The 17,811-nt window shown below is 58.1% G+C and overlaps 4 protein-coding genes across 4 annotated transcripts; 1 reads left to right on the forward strand and 3 right to left on the reverse strand.

Annotated features, from left to right (window-relative positions):
* Positions 1-11: 11 nt before the first annotated feature.
* On the forward strand, positions 12-1,922 carry B0H18DRAFT_1008957 (Mur ligase). Its single transcript, XM_048028829.1, has 4 exons — positions 12-88; positions 142-246; positions 305-332; positions 399-1,922. Exon 4 carries the CDS (start codon positions 424-426, stop codon positions 1,855-1,857), a length of 1,434 nt encoding a protein of 477 aa, XP_047893174.1. The 5' UTR covers positions 12-88; positions 142-246; positions 305-332; positions 399-423; the 3' UTR covers positions 1,858-1,922.
* A 3,336-nt stretch (positions 1,923-5,258) lies between these two features.
* Positions 5,259-8,483, reverse strand: B0H18DRAFT_1008963 (uncharacterized protein). Its single transcript, XM_048028830.1, has 8 exons — positions 8,278-8,483; positions 8,131-8,188; positions 7,852-8,023; positions 6,303-6,455; positions 6,141-6,253; positions 5,934-6,082; positions 5,713-5,857; positions 5,259-5,651 (listed from the first exon to the last, which is right to left on the reverse strand). Exons 1-8 carry the CDS (start codon positions 8,327-8,329, stop codon positions 5,477-5,479), a joined length of 1,017 nt encoding a protein of 338 aa, XP_047893175.1. The 5' UTR covers positions 8,330-8,483; the 3' UTR covers positions 5,259-5,476.
* A 632-nt stretch (positions 8,484-9,115) lies between these two features.
* On the reverse strand, positions 9,116-12,268 carry B0H18DRAFT_1119399 (fungal-specific transcription factor domain-containing protein; the record flags this gene model as incomplete). The annotated part of the gene is made up of 13 exons (XM_048033937.1): positions 9,116-9,179; positions 9,265-9,307; positions 9,433-9,529; positions 9,634-9,891; positions 9,969-10,118; positions 10,196-10,364; positions 10,549-10,642; positions 10,720-10,889; positions 10,962-11,321; positions 11,390-11,707; positions 11,781-11,922; positions 11,969-11,982; positions 12,180-12,268. 13 exons carry the CDS (start codon positions 12,266-12,268, stop codon positions 9,116-9,118), a joined length of 1,968 nt encoding a protein of 655 aa, XP_047893176.1.
* Positions 12,269-13,194: 926 nt separating this feature from the next.
* On the reverse strand, positions 13,195-16,309 carry B0H18DRAFT_1119400 (uncharacterized protein; the record flags this gene model as incomplete). The annotated part of the gene is made up of 3 exons (XM_048033938.1): positions 13,195-16,109; positions 16,166-16,203; positions 16,263-16,309. 3 exons carry the CDS (start codon positions 16,307-16,309, stop codon positions 13,195-13,197), a joined length of 3,000 nt encoding a protein of 999 aa, XP_047893177.1.
* Between the last annotated feature and the right edge of the window lie 1,502 nt (positions 16,310-17,811).

The raw sequence follows: 17,811 nt of genomic DNA on the forward strand, positions 1-17,811 counted from the left end.
GTACGCTAGCACGTCCCGAATCCTCACCTTCCACTTTCTAAGCCCGGTTTTCGATCAAACATACTCTGCAAGACTGCAGTGCTGACGCGTGAGTAAGTATCACATCCAGGTCGTGGACTTATGTATTCAATATGTATGCAGTTTCAAGTTGCTCCCGTCCGAAAGCGCCGATAAGCGCTTCCTTTAGTACTCCAGTCGATTGCAACCCGAAGCTGCCATTCTTCTGGCTCACAATCAACTCACAATGTAGGAGCGAGCTAGGCTTATATCTCAGCTCCTACTAACGGCTGACAATCACCACAAGCTCAGGGCACTGTACCGTGGGTTTACATGTGGGCATGCCCAAATACTACGGCATCTTGTACTAAAATTGTCCATTCGTTCTCCCGCGGACCAAGCCTGACGGCGCATTACATCCGGAACATGTCCATTGACCTGTCGCTCGAGCGGATCCGCAAACTGCAGGCGCAGCTACCCGCCTATACTCGTCCTACCTGCCACATCACGGGCACGAATGGGAAGGGGAGTGTATCCGCTTTCCTTTCGTCTATTTTCCGCGCGGCCGCGCCTACTGCACAGTTCAACGTAGGGCGTTTCAATAGCCCGCACCTTATCTCTGTCAATGACTCGATCACCTTCAACGATGTGCCAGTGTCTATGGATGCGTATAGTGCTGCTCGCGCTCGCGTTACCCAGGCAGACCACAAGAACGGAATAGGCGCAAGCAACTTCGAGTTGCTGACTTGCACAGCTCTGAATCTCTTCGAGACCGCTGGAGTTGATGTTGTCGTACTCGAAGTAGGAATGGGCGGGCGACTCGACGCAACCAACATCGTTCCTGACGACACAGTACTAGCGTCAGCAATGACGGCTGTCGATCTCGACCATCAGGCATTTCTGGGCGGTACGGTCGCTGCCATAGCCCGTGAAAAGGCCGCTATCGCCAGAGTCGGGCGTCCGTTCGTCCTCGGACAACAGACTCATTTTGAAGTGGAGACCGCCGCACGGGAAGTAGTAGGGCAGGCTGGAGGAGAGCTGCTCACAGCACCGATTGTCAGCAAGCGCGAGTGGCACAAGGACCTGGATGGTCCGCGTCCATCTGCCAACCAGATCCCCCCTCCTCCTATCCCTGTCGAAGCCGAATTCCCCTGCTTTGATAGTCCGATACGTGCACTGCTACCCTTGCAGGGTGAGCACCAACTGGCAAACTTGGGTGTTGCTCTCGGTGTCATCTCTGCCATCCGAACGCAGAGGACCGCCCGTCTGCCCTGGGTCGACCGGATTACACCGGAAGTGATAGCGCGGGGGATACAGAACACACAGTGGCCTGGTCGGCTGTCCTGGCACCGTGTTCCTGGGCTAGCAGCGCCTGTGTTGGTGGACGGCGCACACAATCCCGCCTCAGCGCGTACCCTGTCGGCGTACATCAAATCGGTCTCACACGACCAGCGGCCTCTTGCACTCACGTATATCCTGGCCCTTTCGTCTTCCCCTCCCAAGACACCAGATCAGACTCTCGCGCCCCTAATGTCTGTTCCCGCCGACATCGCAGTTGCACCACTTCCCTTCTCACCTCCTGAAGGAATGCCCTGGGTTCGGCATGAACCTCGCGGAGCGTTGGTTGGCGCCATCGGCAGGCTAGCCCCCAATGCGGCGATCTGGGGCGGTGTCGGCGACGATGAAAATCAAGACGAGATCGCGCAACTTCGTTCGGCCTTGGACTGGGCGGCGCGCAGGCAAGCGGAGAAAGGTGGCTTGATCGTCGTCGCCGGCAGCCTATATCTTGTCGCAGACTTCTATCGACTGCTCACAGTGCTCAGACAAAGGGGTGATCAAGGGACGACGGGAGATGTTTAGATCGTTAATTTGTATAGAGCGGCCGTAATACAGTTATCGCTTACACCGCACTATCATGCACGACCTTTTGGGCTCCATCAGCGCCTGCCTTGTTGCTGGATCACTAAGTACCGTTGGGACCTCAACAGCAATGTTAGATCGATGAACCTCTCCACATCGTTGCTCTCGCTTTGAAGCACTTGAGCCGACGGGATTCAGATATTCTCTTTCAAGTTCTCTTGCTTCATCAACAATTTCCTGACAGGATCCCGAGATCCGTGATTCGTCGGATGTGTCGATAGACTGAGTCATCCTTAGGACCTCGACCAGTGACTATTGACCATATATATGAGTGCATCCATCCGCATACTCATCGTCGCAATTCTCGCTAACGCTAGGACATGCTATTGCCACAGGATGTCCTAACCCACCTGGCACACAACTCCAACTCGCGCGCACATTGGGCGCACTCATGCGACGGAGGTGCGGAAACATCAGGTGGTATGGTTTTGCACCGTAGAGCTGCACCTGAGGCGCTCGCTGCCGGACCACAACGAGGAGGATTACTGAACATTCGCTGCTGCAAATGAAGTTCTCGAGCTTCACAGAGCGTGTTTCTGGTGCGTTCGCAGCGATTCCATTGGCCGGGACTTGTCCGGCATAACCAGGGTTCAAGTTATCGGCGTCATAGCTGCCTCGCGCCTTCGATGTGGAGAGTGCAGAACCTGCCCGACGCTCGCATATGATTGTCCAGAATGGCCCAGGAGCAACTGAACAAGAATACCCACATCCTCTTAATCAATCGGCCCGCACGCTCACAAACCTTCCGAAGCAGAAGCAAGCACCCCTCGCGGTACACCGGAACCGGAGCAGTTGGCCACGAAAGGCAGCGCCAGAGTTGAAGGGGGACAATCCCATTTTCGTCTTCGACTGTCCCCACGTCGGTGGAATCGTGAAAGGTTCTGTCTATGACGTTCAGTAGAATTGGCATCTAGTCGTTGAACGAGATACTCATGGTAGGTCCGTAAGCTCCCGATCCACCACTCTCCGAACGCATGTATGGTCGCGTTATGCTCAGGCGTCTGTCGTCGAGTCATACCCATGCTACTGCTAGGAGCGGCCTGGGAGCAGCCGTAGTAAACCTACGGCCCGTCGACGGTGGGTTTTCCTCACGATCCGACAATTTCAGCATTGCGTCATGGTCAGCTTCGTCTTCGCAAGCCTGTCTAAAGCATCAATATTTACATGAAATCAACATGTAGTAGAATTGGCGCACTGATTGCGCAGAATCTTGAGAGACCCGCTCAACTCTCAAGAGAGGTCGACATCCAGTCTGTACAAGTGCCGACGATCTCTGGGACGACGCCCAAACAACGGCGAGCGGTATATCTTCTGAAGCCTCTTCGGACTAGATGAGACATACCGTCTCCGAGTACATGCGTTAACGGCACAGGGACCAGGGGAGTCCCGGGCCTCCGGTGAGGTAATGCCACTAAGCTCACATTGACGGAACCAAGTGAGCGGAACGCCTTGATATATAACACTAAAATGAACAATACCAGAACAACACCGTTCGATTCTGGACACCATGACGCACTTGAATGTTGTTTGGGCAACTTGCTCTCCGAGCCTGTACACGAGACTGGCTATAGGCTCAGCGCAAAACCGGTTGCGATTTCAACCTTAATCAAGCTTCATCAGTCGCAATGCCAACGCGCTCTGCCAGTGGCAAAGGCGCCATTATCATGACCGCTTCAAGGCATCAGTTGACATAGCGACATTCCCGGCAACCGTCTTCAAAATACCCTACCGGAGAGATCGCGCCCCATTCGGCAGGTCCATGCAGGAGCCAAGAGGCTGGCCGACGTGAGAAGTGCACGAGATACAACAGTTACCCGCTCCCATTATGGATACTCAACCAAGTCAGTACCTTCAGACCGTCAACTGGCTCCTGGTGGCTGTATGGTCATGGTCCTTTGAATATGCTATCAGCGTATGGTGTAGGTCAATCAACGCAGAATCTCCGCACCTCATGAAGTGACGGTCAGGCCTGGATTTACTGCCACCATCCTATGGTCGATTGGTCGAGAGATATCTCGCGGTCAGACCGAGGAGAATGCACTAATCCGTCTACAATGCATGACCGATCATAAAGTTGCCGTCTGGTTACCGTATCTCGAACAAATTCTGAGGACCGTATCCCAGGTACTTTCCAGCGTTCTCGATCCTCTGCCAGTGGTGGGAATGACCGACGCACAATATTGTAGCGAGGTGACCGCGCATTACCTTGCGTTCATACATCGCATGCGCAAGTGGCTGCGTGAACGAGTATTCATGGAGGCAGTATCTCGCCGCCCCAATTGGGTTACTCCCGAGTCGGTACGCCTTTGATCGATCGCCTAGGAAGCAGAAGACGCTGGATTGGTCTAAAAATTAATATTTCCGACATCATGTGTGGCGAATGCTTGGCCATAAGTAGAGCTGTCTATGCGCGCATGGCTTGCATATGCATTATGTACACCCACCGTGTACCGTCCACTTCATGATTACTGCGTCTGGTTAAGAAGGGTGGAAGTATCATTGGGGCTGATAGATCTGAGTTAGTAATTGATGGCACGCGAATCCCACCGTCACCCTTTCAATGCAATAATGTCGGGTCTAGGGGAGTCCAGCTCGGGTATGAATCCCACATGAGCCGGCTACTCAAGAGTCTTTTAGGAAAGAGCCATCGGTGCCATCGCCTAGTCTGGATCTTGAGAAATAGATCTGTGAGAAGATGTGTCTACTTACGTCCTAGAGATCCCGAAACCTCGACGTGACTTGCAAGCCATTATAGGGAATGTTGGCCACCGGATTACGTCGTTATCCCCGATCACTCGTTCAGACTCGGAGTGCATGCAATGTGCATTCATTTCAAGCAACTCCGCTGACGACGCACAGACCACCCGCAATATGCAATCTGCGACGGTCGTTGGCCTTATACAGACGAGCCTCTTACGACGCCGCGTAAGTATAGCGCTCCCCGAACAACGCTGCGACAGCAACGCTTCACATCACCTGGTATGGTTGCCAGATGAACCCGTCCGCAGAGAGGGACATTGATGGCGTACCTCCGAGTTCGTAGTCGGGTCAAATTCCGTCACCTGCCCGACTCGGAGACATTGGTCAATCGCATCGCGGCTGTGACAAGGCGAGGGGTCGATTGAGCGCGGCATGAACATCACCTCCATATACTCCGCTCGGCATTTGTAAGTGACGAGCGCACACAACGCGTCCGACGATGCCCTCTTCTCCTACCATCTCATCGGCGCACCTTGGCGCGCTTGGCCAATATCATCGTTCGGAGTTCTGTCTTTCCTGGCCTACTCGAGAGCGCGTGATCGCGCTCGAGGCTCCACGAACCGTCGCACCACGGAGCCACGTCCCAGAAAAACAAGGATGGCCAAGTAGAACAGCCTAGAACCATCGGTACGTACAGGCACACCGCAACGCGTTCTCACCCTCCGGCCTGCACCTTCGCACACGCACCAACGGAGAGAGCTCTCGTGGAAGATCGCTCGCTCGCGACTCGGATGCAGCCGTCGTGTCACGTCATCGAAACCATTGACCCGCTGGGAGGGCAGAGAGAACCCCTGATACGTCAGGGGATGTTCATCCGACAGACTGTCCCTCCACCCGTGGATCCATCAAATGCGAAGAAGTTCACTATCGGAGACTCGCGCGCGGCGAGTGCCTTGAGGATGTCCTGTGCGAGCATTCCGCCGACGACCGCGCACACAGGGGAGAGCTCGTGTGCTGCAGTAGTCGCTACAACCCTGATGGCCCAGGTGAGCCCATTAAAACTTAATCGCTGATAGACGTGCAGCCTCGACTCACTCGATGGACTCGTGCGGAATAGTAGGCATTGCTTGCCGGTTGACGTCAGCCTTGGCGAGGACAGAATTTGCCGCCTCCTCGAGGGCAGGCGCTGCGCCGGTGGCGTTGGGGAGGGCGCCGTGACGAGCCTGGTACTCCCATAGCCCTTGAGGATGTAATAAGAGCGGAGAGAGAGAAGACAGATTAGCTCTGCCTGCACACCGCCGGCGAGGAAATCATACCAAAAATGGTGAAAATGGCACTAGGATTGAGCTCTTTTGTCTGTCGCCTGGTCAATTTCGACCAGCGATGCTCCAGAGCAGTCTGGATTGGACAATACACGGTGGTATTCTTGATGTTCTTGCTCGAGTCTTTGGGATTTGCTCGATCACTGATGCCGCGCCAGCGTGACGGGTCGAGAGCGACGATAGAAATATACTGAGACTCACGGTGCGATGTAATCATGCGTCAGTAGGTCGCAGAAAATGTAACCCAGCAGTCCGTATGTCCCCCCTGCGTAGAAGGGCTTGCCTGCTTGTCGGCATGCATTGTTCACGCGGATCTGGCAAATGTCAGCCGAAAAGGCCCGAACGAAGGATGGATACTCCTACCAGCGTGCTGCGATCCATATCGGTGACACAAACCATGTCGACGTCGTGCAACAACGACTCCAACGTGTTGTCTTGCGTGACATGCTTGGGTAAGGCCTCGATCGTCACGAGCGGGTTGAGGCTCTCCACCCGTGCTTTTGCTGCCTCAGCTTTCTGGTCAGGCGAGTCAGCGATGAAATACACGACCGGCGAACCACAGGAGCGAGGCAGGAAGTAACGTAACACCCCATCAACGCGTCGAACCAGAAGTCAGCAGAATTAGAGGTGCACGTCCGTAGCCCGGACGACAGACGGACTAGCAGCAGCCTACGCTTCCGCGCGATCGCTTCCCTTCGTCGGCCGCCGGTAAGCTAGCGATACTGCCCACAGTGCAGCCCAGGAGCAAGCGGCATCTTCCGCGACATGGAGATCTGGTGCAATGCGAGATGGCGAGATGGAGAAGGTCTGCCAGATGCCCCACCCTTCGTGATCCGCATCACAGTGTGTCCGCGAACGCAGGGAAGTGCGGACGCCCGACGGTGGGCCAGGAGTCCTCCCGCCCTCAGAATCTGCGTGAGCGAAGTGATTTTGGCTTGCTGCGACGAACGGCGACGCGCACATTTGTCGTCCCAAGGCCGCCGCACGCGGTTCTGCTTACGCAGAGGAAGAGAAGCCGCGGTTTCCTGCACCATGCACGTCTCGTGCAGTGCGATCTCTGGTATGCACGCTCCGGACAGTCAGCACTGTGCATGACCTGTGGAATCAGTGTCTTCTTTCCACGGCCGGTATTCATCCGATTAGCAGACAAAGACTACCAGCCTTCGGCGACGCCCGAGCTCCATCTGTGACCAAGCGCAGCACCTGAAGAGATACGATCGTCCCGCTGAGACTTTCGGTCATTGAAAGCTATATGCTGCCATCAATTCAGAGGACGGGAATTGAGGTGGCCTCACCCCAGAAAATCGGTGCGATCGCCACTGAGGATAATCTCTAGTGATGACTTCATACCATCTGAGACATTTCGCATGGCGGTCATAACAGCGCCCGGGTGCGCCGCATAGGGGCGCGACTCTAGTCATTCTCGTCCGAGCAGTGCAGCCATGGTTCTACAGGGGCGCCGGGCAGCGGGATGCTTCGAAGCCATTCAATGGCAAGTACCAATCAAGTCTGCAAAGTAGGGTGCGAGTCTGGGCTTCCGATTTCTGCAAAGAACATGAAGCTCATGGAAGAGTGAGACGGGGATGATGTTCGACAGCCTAGCCACCAAAAGTATGGCAGGCTCAGTAAGGCAGGAAGCTACTGTGCAATTCATCTGCTGCATGCACTAGCCACTGCGCGCCAGTCGGACACCAGACAAGACCTCTACGTCTGCCGAGGCTCTGATCGAACAATCAATTCTACGCTGTGCAAAACGCGCAAGGGCCAAGGGTCTGACGACCACCTGGTCGTACGCAAAATGAAAACCTGTCGTGCCAGAGACGCTCTTAGCCCGTCTTGGCTTCATCAAGACAAAGACGTGTCTCGCTCTGCGCGCAGAGAGCACATCAATATGATAAGGCGCATCACTTACGTTTTTGCCAACGTCCTCATCGCGGAAGAAGAAACCAGCGCCTAGGTCCTCCTCCAAGACGCTGTCCCCGTCCGCGATGATCAGCTTGCCGATCCCAGCAAGGACTATATTTTTGATCGCCTCCGTCGCGACGCCGCGCAGCCGGACCATGAGAATCGTCGCGTTGCGCATCCTGCATCGCGTTCGTTCAAGTCAGTGGGGCCTACCCGCATAGACTCGGACGTGCGCGCGGACGCGGAAAGCGTTTGCGCGGGCGTCCGGGCGGAGGAATAAGCTCACCTCTGCTGGGCTTCCAAGCCCCACAGGCGGATCTGCCTGTCGTACACCGCTGCTTCATCTGTACAACGAATCGTCGTCAGCGTACCAGCCCCGCGCGCGTGCAGCTCAACGCGGCCTTCCGGATCCTCCTCAGGCAGTGATTCGCACCTTCTGTGATTTGGAGAGGCACGTTCTTGCCTGCAGGCTCCTCCGCGGCCATCGCAGTAGTCGGAGCTGGTAAGGGCACAGGTTTTCAGGCGGGCGCAATAGGCGGTAGGCTGGAGGAGGGGACGCGTGATAGGAGGCCTCGCGGGTGTGGCGGCGGGAGGCAACGAGGGTGCGCGTTCCGTACAGACGGCCAGTTGACGGCCAGGTGTGTGGCGTGGGCGCCTCCCAACAACCTCCAAGCGCCTCCCGATGATCGAATGCCAGATCCAGCGGCCAGCGTCTACCCGCGCGCAGATCTCATCTCGGCCGTCACCGCGCCCGTTGCGTCCAGGGCCGACGTCCAGGGCCGGGGCGTTCGTTCCCACTCCCCACTGCTTAGGCTCATATTCAAAATCAACTCGAAGGCGTGTCCATTGACATTCGATTTTAACGTAGTCCGAAGCAGGTTTTACTACTTGAGATGCGGACGGCGGTCCGTGGAGTGGGATCGTATGCGGTAGGAGAGTACCTGAGCCAAGAGGAGAGACGGGATAGAGAGGGAAAGTAAGCCAAACGTTTCGATAGCAATGTGGACTCATAATACGATACATCATACGGTACGACCCGGCGCGACTGGGAGCAGAATTATACAGACATACACGGTACGGACGCGGGGCAGCAGTGCTGGCCGGAAGGCAATCACACACGGGTTGGAGAGAGAAGCAGGGGCGTAGGGAGTGCGAAGGGAACGGAGGCACAGAAACGGCACAGAAAGTGGGAGAGAAGCGTAGCGATAGTGATGGGCGCCGTGGGCCTTGCGCCAGCGGAGGGGGCGTGACGACTGCAGCGCTGTGGAGTCTCAGCTGCCCAGGAGAGGCAGCGCGTCCGCGCTCGCGCCTGGGTCGCGCGGCTCGTCGTCCAGCCTGTAGTCATCAAAAAGCCTCAGCGCGACTTCAGGGATCGTCCCCAACACGAGAAAACCAGGGGCGAGAAGGTAATGGTACTCACAGATAGTTCCGCTCGATCTCAGACAGAATCGACAGGAAGTCCCCTGCACACGTAAACAACGCCATCAGCCATGCACACAAACACGCAGAGCCAGAAACACTCCGCGGATCCGAAAAGACGGTCGGAAGGCGAAGGGGTGCAAGGGAGAAGGAGGAACGATGTACGTACAGAGATACGCGTGAGCCCGGGCAGCGGACGCTGGAGCCGTCTCCGCCTTTCGCACCGCGTCCAGCAGCGTTGACGCGACGAAGCGCACTTTATGCACCTATCCAAATTCGCGCGAAGAAACGGGGCGACAGCCAGTCAGCGACGGGCTACCACGATTGGCCGGGCGACGCCGGCCTATCAAACGAAGCGCGTTTGACTCACCAATGAGGGCCCGTTGGTCGCGATGCTCTGAATCGGGATGCTGTGGGATCCCGGCGTCGTAAGCGAGCCGTACGTGAGGGACGCGGTGGCAACAAGCCCCGGAACAGAGGGACGCAAGACCACTGACCTGTGCAATATGTTGAGAAGCTCGCTGGCAACCGCCTCGCGCTCCTCAGCAACGCGCTGCTCGTCGATGTTCCCCTGGAGCGACGTGATGAGCTCGTCGCGGTACTGCTCGATAACAAACCGGACGAGTTGCTAATCGCAGAAACAGCACACGCAATCAGCACCCGTTTATAGACGGCGCACACGATTCCGGCGGTCCGGACGCCTACCTGTGTGACGTAGACGTTCGCCTGCATGACCAGGAACGGGTTCAGCGCATTCGCACGGCTTGCGTTCGGATTGTCGAAGAAGTCTTTGACCTCGCCGAGGGTCGTCTGGCGGAAGTTCGGGCCGCCGAGCTCCGGGGAAGGTAGCTCGGGCTGAGGACGTGCTTGAGGCGCAGAGGCTCCGGCGCGTGCGCGAGCGCGCTCATGATGCGCGAGTGCAGTGCCTCGACCTCCTCGAGGCGCGCAGTGAGGAACTGGCCCTGCGGCGGGGAGCGCTTGTCGACGCGAATGCGTACGAGGATCTCGCCGAGCAGCGCGAAGATGCGCGATATGTAGTTCAAACCGGACACGATCGCCGTCTTGCCGTGCGGCTGGGGCAGGTACGCGCTGTGTGTGATGCTGCGAACAAAAACAGAACAGAACAAAGTTCCGGACGGGATCGGGCGACATTAGCGTCATTTCGCGTTCCAGACAGGGAAGAGTTAACGTTAAGTTCGGCGGGCACCGGCATGCACCGGGATGAGAACAGGGATAGGAGAGGGAAGCGTGGAGGTGGGAAGTGCAAAGGCCGTAAGACACTCACTACTCGTCATCTAGCTCCCTAGGAAAATTACACGTGGTGTCCTCGTCGCGAAGCGAGATGGGTCGCCCCAGCAGGATCGACATTGACTTGTCCGCTGTATGTCAGCGACCCAGTACCCAATTGAGAGTCGTGTGAGCAGACGAAGGCTCTGAATACCTCCGGAACACGTACCCCCAAAAAGCAGCCAAAAGGTCCGTCGACGAACTTCGCACTCTATGAGGTCCAGGCCCTCGTAGGAGGACTCCTCGTGCATGCGAAGCGTAATCGCGATGTGCGCTGCCTCACCGAAGGCAGCGTGTTGTGTTGCATCGTGGCCCTCGCAGAAGTGGTAGACCGTGTCACTGGATAGAGAAGGCGAGTCACGGTCGCGGGTGTGTAAGGCAAACGGTTCGCGGAGCATGAGGCGTACTTACAAGTAACGGACGACTACGTGCATGGAGGTCGGCGGATCATATGACGCGACGGAGATGTGTCGCGAGGCTTCGTGACAGGTCTGCGCAAGCTTGCGGACGGCATGCCGGTCCATAGGCAGGTAGGACCTGGGCACCTGTACGAGGGTCGCAGCAACGGTCGACATGACGAGCGCGAAAAAGAGTGGATCTCGCTCCTCGCGACGGGAGTGGATGTCAGCCATGAAGGACTGCTTGTGGATGCACGGCGTCAGCGGATACACAAAGTCGAAGAAAAGAGCCAGGATGAGGAGGATGGTGTCCCTCGGGGCGACATCTTCGAGTCGATGGGCACGGTAGTAGTAGGATAGCGGGGTATCGTCGCTGGCGGAGGTATCTGAAGGGTTTGGTGTTGGCGGAACGACCAGTTGTGTAGAGGGTATGTGCTGAACTGATCTTGCGGAGGGACGTATTCCTCGCGGGCGGCCGTATAGGCTGTGCCGAGGGAGGGCATCGGATTGTAGTGTGAGGTGAAGCCGTCCGCGGTGATTGGATAGCGCGAAGGGGTTAGGGCGGTCGACGCCATGGTCGGCACGCTCGCGAGCGACTGGTCCAGGAATGAGATGGCACCAGGCACTGACGGCGAGAGGGCATGTGTGGGACTGGTCGCGGCATGGGAGGTGGAGGCAGGGGACTGACTCATGTCAGAGCCACTGGCCTCTGCGTGCTGCTGGGCTGCGGCCGCCTGAGCTGCGGCCGCCTCCTGCAACCTGCGCAGGTAGCTCGGTGGGTGTCAGTGGGGCTCCCCTGATGACCGCGCGGGCAGAAGGGGAGGAGACTCACAGGTTGGGAGGCCCGCGTTTTTTGGGCTGGTAGTCATAGGTGCAGGGGATGTTGAGGGCGATGCAGTGTTTGCAGGAGGTCTTGGGATCGTCGGGATTCTCGCGGGCGCATCTGACCTTGCGTGCGCGACACGCGTCGCAGCCTGGAGCGGGGTCAGGGTGGGTCGTGTGTGTGGAGGGGCTACGCACTCTGAGACTGGCGCCTGGGGGAGGAAAGGGGCGTCAGCGTCGTGCACGGGGAGAGAGGGAAAGGGACGGGACATGGATGCGTGTGCGTTGCGGGGTGGCGAGTGCGGGGACACTCGTGGCGGAAGGAGAGGAGGGGCGGGTGCGGGGAGGACGCGGGGGTGGAGGATGAAAGCGTGCGGGGAAATGTCGGCGGGACCCATTGGACACTCACTTTCTCTTAACCTTGCTACTCTCCTCGGGCGACGCGGCTTCGCGCGGGGTCGGGGACGTGGAGAGCTCCTTCTTGGTGCGCGACGCCATGCGCGGGGCGTGCGGGGGTGGGGGTGGGGGCAGAGGCAGCAGCGGGAGCGCGGGGAGTGAGCGAGTGCGGAGTGCGGAGGCGTGATTTTGAGCGACTGGCTGTGTTTGGACGCGTGTGGCCTGGCGCTCCTGTGCGGACGAGTCGAGAGTGCGATCAGGCTAATCTGAGAAGGGCCCCGCGAGAACGGGGATGGCTTCCTTTGCACGAGCAGGCTGAGCAGCCACGCCGTGCGACCATCCTCAGCCCTCCTCAGCGCCCATCCCGCCAGTCACGCGTCCCCCGGCCTGCGGCCCCAGGCCCCGGCCTTGATCTGTTCTCCCCGAAGCAGCCCCCGTACTCTGAATATTCCTATGACATTCTCTTCTCCTCAATACAGTCACTGCCCTGCCACCGCGAAGCATGCCTCCTATGCAACCAGCTAACCCCATCCGGCATCCCGCGACACGCCCCGCGCAGAACCAACCCAGGCCCAGTGCTCAGACGCACCAGCCCGCCTCCCCATCGCCAACCCAATGCGCGAATCTGCACTCTATATCTCATTAGACGAACATACACATATTCTCCCACCGCACCAGCCGTCCCCGCCCCACCCGCCGCAGAAGCCTTGGCAACCACTCCGCCGCGAAGAAGCACCCACCGTGCCTCCCTGCCCCGCACGCGACTCAGCAAAGTCACTCCTCGCACCAGCCCCGCTCGTCCCGCCGCCGACGCCTCCCGTCCATCCTGCACCCAATAGGATCCCAAAGATGCACCACCGTGCGAAGCCCTCGCACGCACCCCCGACCCGCGCACTCTGTCAACGCGGTCATCGGGACTGCCCTGCAATGGGGCCGACCCTGCTGCCTATGATCACAAGCTCTGCCAGATAGAGTGGTGCTCCTGTGCGCCCGAAGTTCCGCGAATGATTGTGTGTAGTTTCGTTGACTCAATCGTCGCGCGTTTCGCTGGCAATGTCTGTTGCCGCCGCCTCCGTCCCTGCGCCCCCAAGCGGGACAAGACGCTCCTTGAGTTCACGCAGCATGCTGCGCGCCTGAGTCTCGTCCACCCGTCCCGCGACGTAATGCTTCTGTATCCGCTTCGCGATCAACTGACGCGTCCTCGCCTGGGCCTCGTCGTCCCACTGCACCTTGTCCTTCACGAGCAGCCGCCAGAACCTGAACGCCATCTCCGAGTCGTCCGCCCTGAGCGCAGCGGCAACACAGTCACGCCCCATCCGCGGAGAGGGCACCGTCCCCGCCTGCAGAAGCGAGTCGACGAGGTCACTCGAGCTCTGCAGCTGCGCGCGCGGCGACACCCGTCCATCTTCGTCCGGGAGGGTGACCCCTGCGTGCAGGAGAGTCCCCACCGTCTTGTACGAGAGCCGCCTCACGCCGACCTCGCGCGAGCGGCGTATCAGCGCGGACACGAGCGGCATGTCGCCGCGGAGGACGGCGTGGTGGATGACGGACCCGAAGGAGACCGCGTCAGGCTCGAGGCCCATCCGGATCATGCGCTCGATGACGCGCGCCGCCGCAGGCGGGTTGTGCTCCGCGAGGACCGCGAGCGCGACGTTGATGTCGTACATGTCCGGCACCTTACGTGCGCGGAAGAAGTACCTGAACACGTCCAGGCCCTCCTCCAGGTGGCCCAGCATGAAGCTCGCACGCGCCATCGCGGTCAGCTCCCAGTGGTGCGCCCCCTTGTATGGCGCGCGACTCCTCCGGAACGTATTGAACACCCGCTCGGCGAATTCCCTGAAGTCGGAGCCCTTCCGCTTGGCCTCGTCCGCGTGTAGCCCCGACAATTCCGCCTGTTCGTCGCTTGCCTCGGTTTCGGTCGTCTCCGCAGATAAAGGTTGGGACGGATCAGATTCTACAGGGAGATCCCCGCCCGAGGCTCGTGTTGCGTCTACGTCTTCATTAACGACCTTCGGATCACCTTCGATAGCGCATGCATGCGTTAGTTCTTCCAGAAGGGAACGTTCGGTAACTTGAGTACAAGGTATACCAGATTCATCCTCTCCTACCACGTTGGGCTGCAACGACGCACTGGACCAGTCTTGTGCACCGCCAGAATGCGTTAGACCGGCTATCGGAGATGAGGTTCCAGAACTTCCACCCAACGAAGGCTCTTCGCTCTCTTCGCGCACCATGCTGGCAACTGCAGCATCCACAACGTCGGGCACGGGCACTGCCGAGGGCGGGGCACCCTCCTTCAGGATGCTGGACTCCGATCGCTTGCTCAAGCTCACGAACAGGCTGACCAACCGGAGCATCGCGGCCGCGTTGCCCACCACAACCTCGGGCTCCTTGCTGTCGGCGTAGCGCTCCCAGAGCGCGCGGGCCTGCGACGCAAAGCCCTGCGCGGCCAGGATCGCGATGACAGGTGCGCGGAACTGCAGCGCGATCGGGATGTTCTCGTCGACTAGCTGGGAGGCGAGCACACGCGCGAGGTGCGTGTGTTTCTGCTTGTCTGTGAGGTACCTGAGGAACCAGCGGAGCGTGCCCTTGTCCGGAGGCAGATAGGCGTGCTTGTGATACTTGCGGACCAGATCCGACTGCGAGACGCTGTACACCATCTCAGCAAGCTCCGGGCAGCGGTGTCGCTCGGCGCCCACATAGAAGTCTTGCAACACCGGCTGCGGGATCTTGAATCCAGGACAACGCTCCATGAGCTGGACGACAATAGCAGTGGCGGACTCTATTGTCTTGTCTCTCGTGTCCGTGACCTGGGATCGCAGCACCTCCACAGCCAGCTCGCCAACGTCGGGAGTGATGAGATTCATGGTGGGGAGCACGCGCTCTATGAGAGCGGTGGAAAGACGGCGCCATCCCCACGAGGTAGACGAGCGGACAAGTGCGAAGAGCACGATTCGAGCAAAATCGCCCGAGGAGAGATCCGCTTTCTGTATCGCGTAGGGGGAGAGCCTGTTAATATGAACAAGGGAGTTCACGATGTCCAAGGAGCGCCGTTGCAGGCCTAAGGCTGCGAGGTCATAAGTGAGGAGATACATTACGGAAGTAGCCCGTAGGGACATAGCCGTCGGCTGTGGGTTTGCCCTGGCGCGCTCTGAAACCCTGTTCATGTAATCGAGCAGGAGAAGAGCGAGCATGTCCAAAAGTCGGGAGTCGAGGGTGGGGTTACGAGGCATGGCTAGAATAGCTGCGGCGACGGTTAGCCTGGTTGCTTCAGGTATTGTTACGAGCTGGGTGAACGACTGTACGCTCTCCAATAGCGTGAGCGCCTGCTTCTTGGCCAGCAAATCCTTTTCCGTAAGCAGAAGGAGGCGTTCGATGAGCCCAACGCGTAGCTGCGGACCGAGGAGGTGTCCATTCTCCACCACGTCCACCACAAGAAGCTGAATGACATCCGTCCGCCGTTTCCTCGTAGCAGCCTCCAGTACCTCGAATATTTTGTGCGGGCTGTCCCCCAATCTGTGGAACAGGACGTTGCCCTGTCGTCGCTGCGCGATATAGGCGACCAATGGATCCTCTCCCGTGTCAGGGGTCGATTCCTTGGATTCGGAGTTTGACGTTTCACCTTCGGCTTCCGTCTGCTGCGCGGTCTCGTCAACCAGCCATGAAGGGAGTAGTGCCCGTTTGACCCGCTCGACACGACCCCATCCTTCTTCACCCGCACCCGGTGCACGGGTACCGTCGTCACGAGCCGAGTCCGCGTCCTGCTGGACTCCCCTTCCTTCGCCACTCGGCGCGACTTCGGAGGGACCGCTTGCATATAGCTTTGGTCGAGATAGGGGCAGAGCACGCGAAAGAGGTCGTCGAGCAATATGGAGTGTCGTAATAACATGTCTCGGTATGTACGCTCGTAGCAATACGTGCCGGCAAATGGACATATAGTCAGCTGTGTTCACTCGTCAGATCTCGTTTTTTGTGAATATATGCGCACGTACCGCATACCGGTGTACCGCCACAAGTCTAGGAAGTCTGGACGCGAACTAGGGCGACGTGACGCGAATACGCAGGCCGAGCTGGCAAACTTTTCGAGACGACGCACCGGACTCCGTTCTCGGCGACGCCAGCGAGCTTCCGTGGGAAAGACATCACGTGGTGCAATATTCACGTGGTCGAGGACGTGGGCCCGCGTGCGTTTGTGGGCGCTTGTGCGCACTTCACGTCCGAGTATGTCGTCCTGTGGCCTTCCACTGGAAACGGTCTCAGACACTCGGTGCTTGAAACAGATCGAGCGTACATGTCCTGCGCGGCATTTCACTTCACTGCGGATTTCTTGCTATCCTCTGGTGCGGCAATGAGATCTCGCCTCTTAACTACCGGCTGTCCGAGCGAGGTGGAACGTTGACTCTGTCTGACCTCAGTACTGTACTGAGGCAGTAGTCGCGATCACCGTGGCACTTGTTGGAGAAGAAACAGGTATCTGACCCATTCAATTGCTTACCCAACTACTATATTTGTAACGACGTACATGCTTACATTGCCGAATCTCAGGTGCGCTATATCAAGCGTGTATCTGTCTTCTTCTGGGTACCGCTGCCTGCAAGATGCGTCACTGGTGTCCGCGGTGAGCGAGCATTCCCTGTCTTCCGAATTGATCTATCTCCTTCTGGGATCAAGTCGACAAGAAGGTAGCCATGCATCCGACATCCTAGATACGATCACCGGCTGCCATGGGTTGACACTGGTATCCTAGTATCCGCCGCTTCAATTCGCTGTGTCGGCCGGGTGTATCGTGCGTACCGGCACTTCATGTTCGTGCGACGCCATAGATATGTCTCTCACCATGCCTATCTATCGACATGCAGATGTTGACCGGTGCGCTGCCATTTCATTGTATGTCAATCGGTCGTCCCATCACTTACCGCTGTATATCATATTAAGAAGGACAAACCGTGTCATGAGGTAACGGTGAGCCATGATTGTACGTCAACGCGGCTCCCAGCAACGTGCTTCAGGTCTGTATACAATACGTATTCTTCGAACGCCCGATCGTGGTTGACATTGGCAGGCTGCTGAGGCCATCAATTCTGCAACAGAAGCTACACCCAGTAGGTTCTCCGCGATTTTACCGATTGGCGGTAGCAATGCTATCAGAACATCGGCCGAGGAAGGTAGGGTCCAAACGAGGATCGTCCCCTACCGCCGTGGCCCTTGTTCCGCGCTCCGCAGCCTTGAGCAACCCGGTCCCGGCCACATTGTGGCGTAGTGTCCGACGATGCGCGCACGATTCATGGCGTTGCACGCCTTCTGCAGCGTATTTCTCCGACAATCAGGTGAGCCACGCCGCCGGATGACTTTGCGCTTACTGCACCCGCTGAAGACCAGAGTTGCTCACCGACTCTGGGGTGTCAAAATTCCTTCTCGCGGCAATACCTCCGGGGTGGGGAGCACGCATCAGCAGCTACGCTGTATGTGCACAGTGGGTTTTAAATTCCGGTGCGATACACGCCTATCCGAGAGTATTCGGACGGACCACATAGGCGAGGTTCCTACAGCGATCTTGCCTCTTGCTAGATTCTTGGCAGCGTCGCCTCTCACAGTCTACACGGTCGGACGGTAGAGAGACTCCGGCTCGCGTTCTCCCCGATTTG

The sequence above is a fragment of the Fomitopsis serialis genome (assembly GCF_022376445.1).
Source record: "Fomitopsis serialis strain Sig1Antser10 chromosome Unknown B0H18scaffold_35, whole genome shotgun sequence".
NCBI classification, from domain to species: domain Eukaryota; kingdom Fungi; phylum Basidiomycota; class Agaricomycetes; order Polyporales; family Fomitopsidaceae; genus Fomitopsis; species Fomitopsis serialis.

Bases quoted from the DNA above. Each gene is read 5' to 3' on its own strand.
- B0H18DRAFT_1008957 (XM_048028829.1), top strand. From the start codon at position 424: ATGTCCATTGACCTGTCGCTCGAGCGGATCCGCAAACTGCAGGCGCAG.
- B0H18DRAFT_1008963 (XM_048028830.1), bottom strand. From the start codon at position 8,329: ATGGCCGCGGAGGAGCCTGCAGGCAAGAACGTGCCTCTCCAAATCACA. The intron at 8,189-8,277 runs GTGCGAATCACT...TTCGTTGTACAG, and splicing joins GCCTCTCCAAATCACAGAAG to ATGAAGCAGCGGTGTACGAC. The intron at 6,083-6,140 runs GTGAGTCTCAGT...GCGCGGCATCAG, and splicing joins ACGCATGATTACATCGCACC to TGATCGAGCAAATCCCAAAG.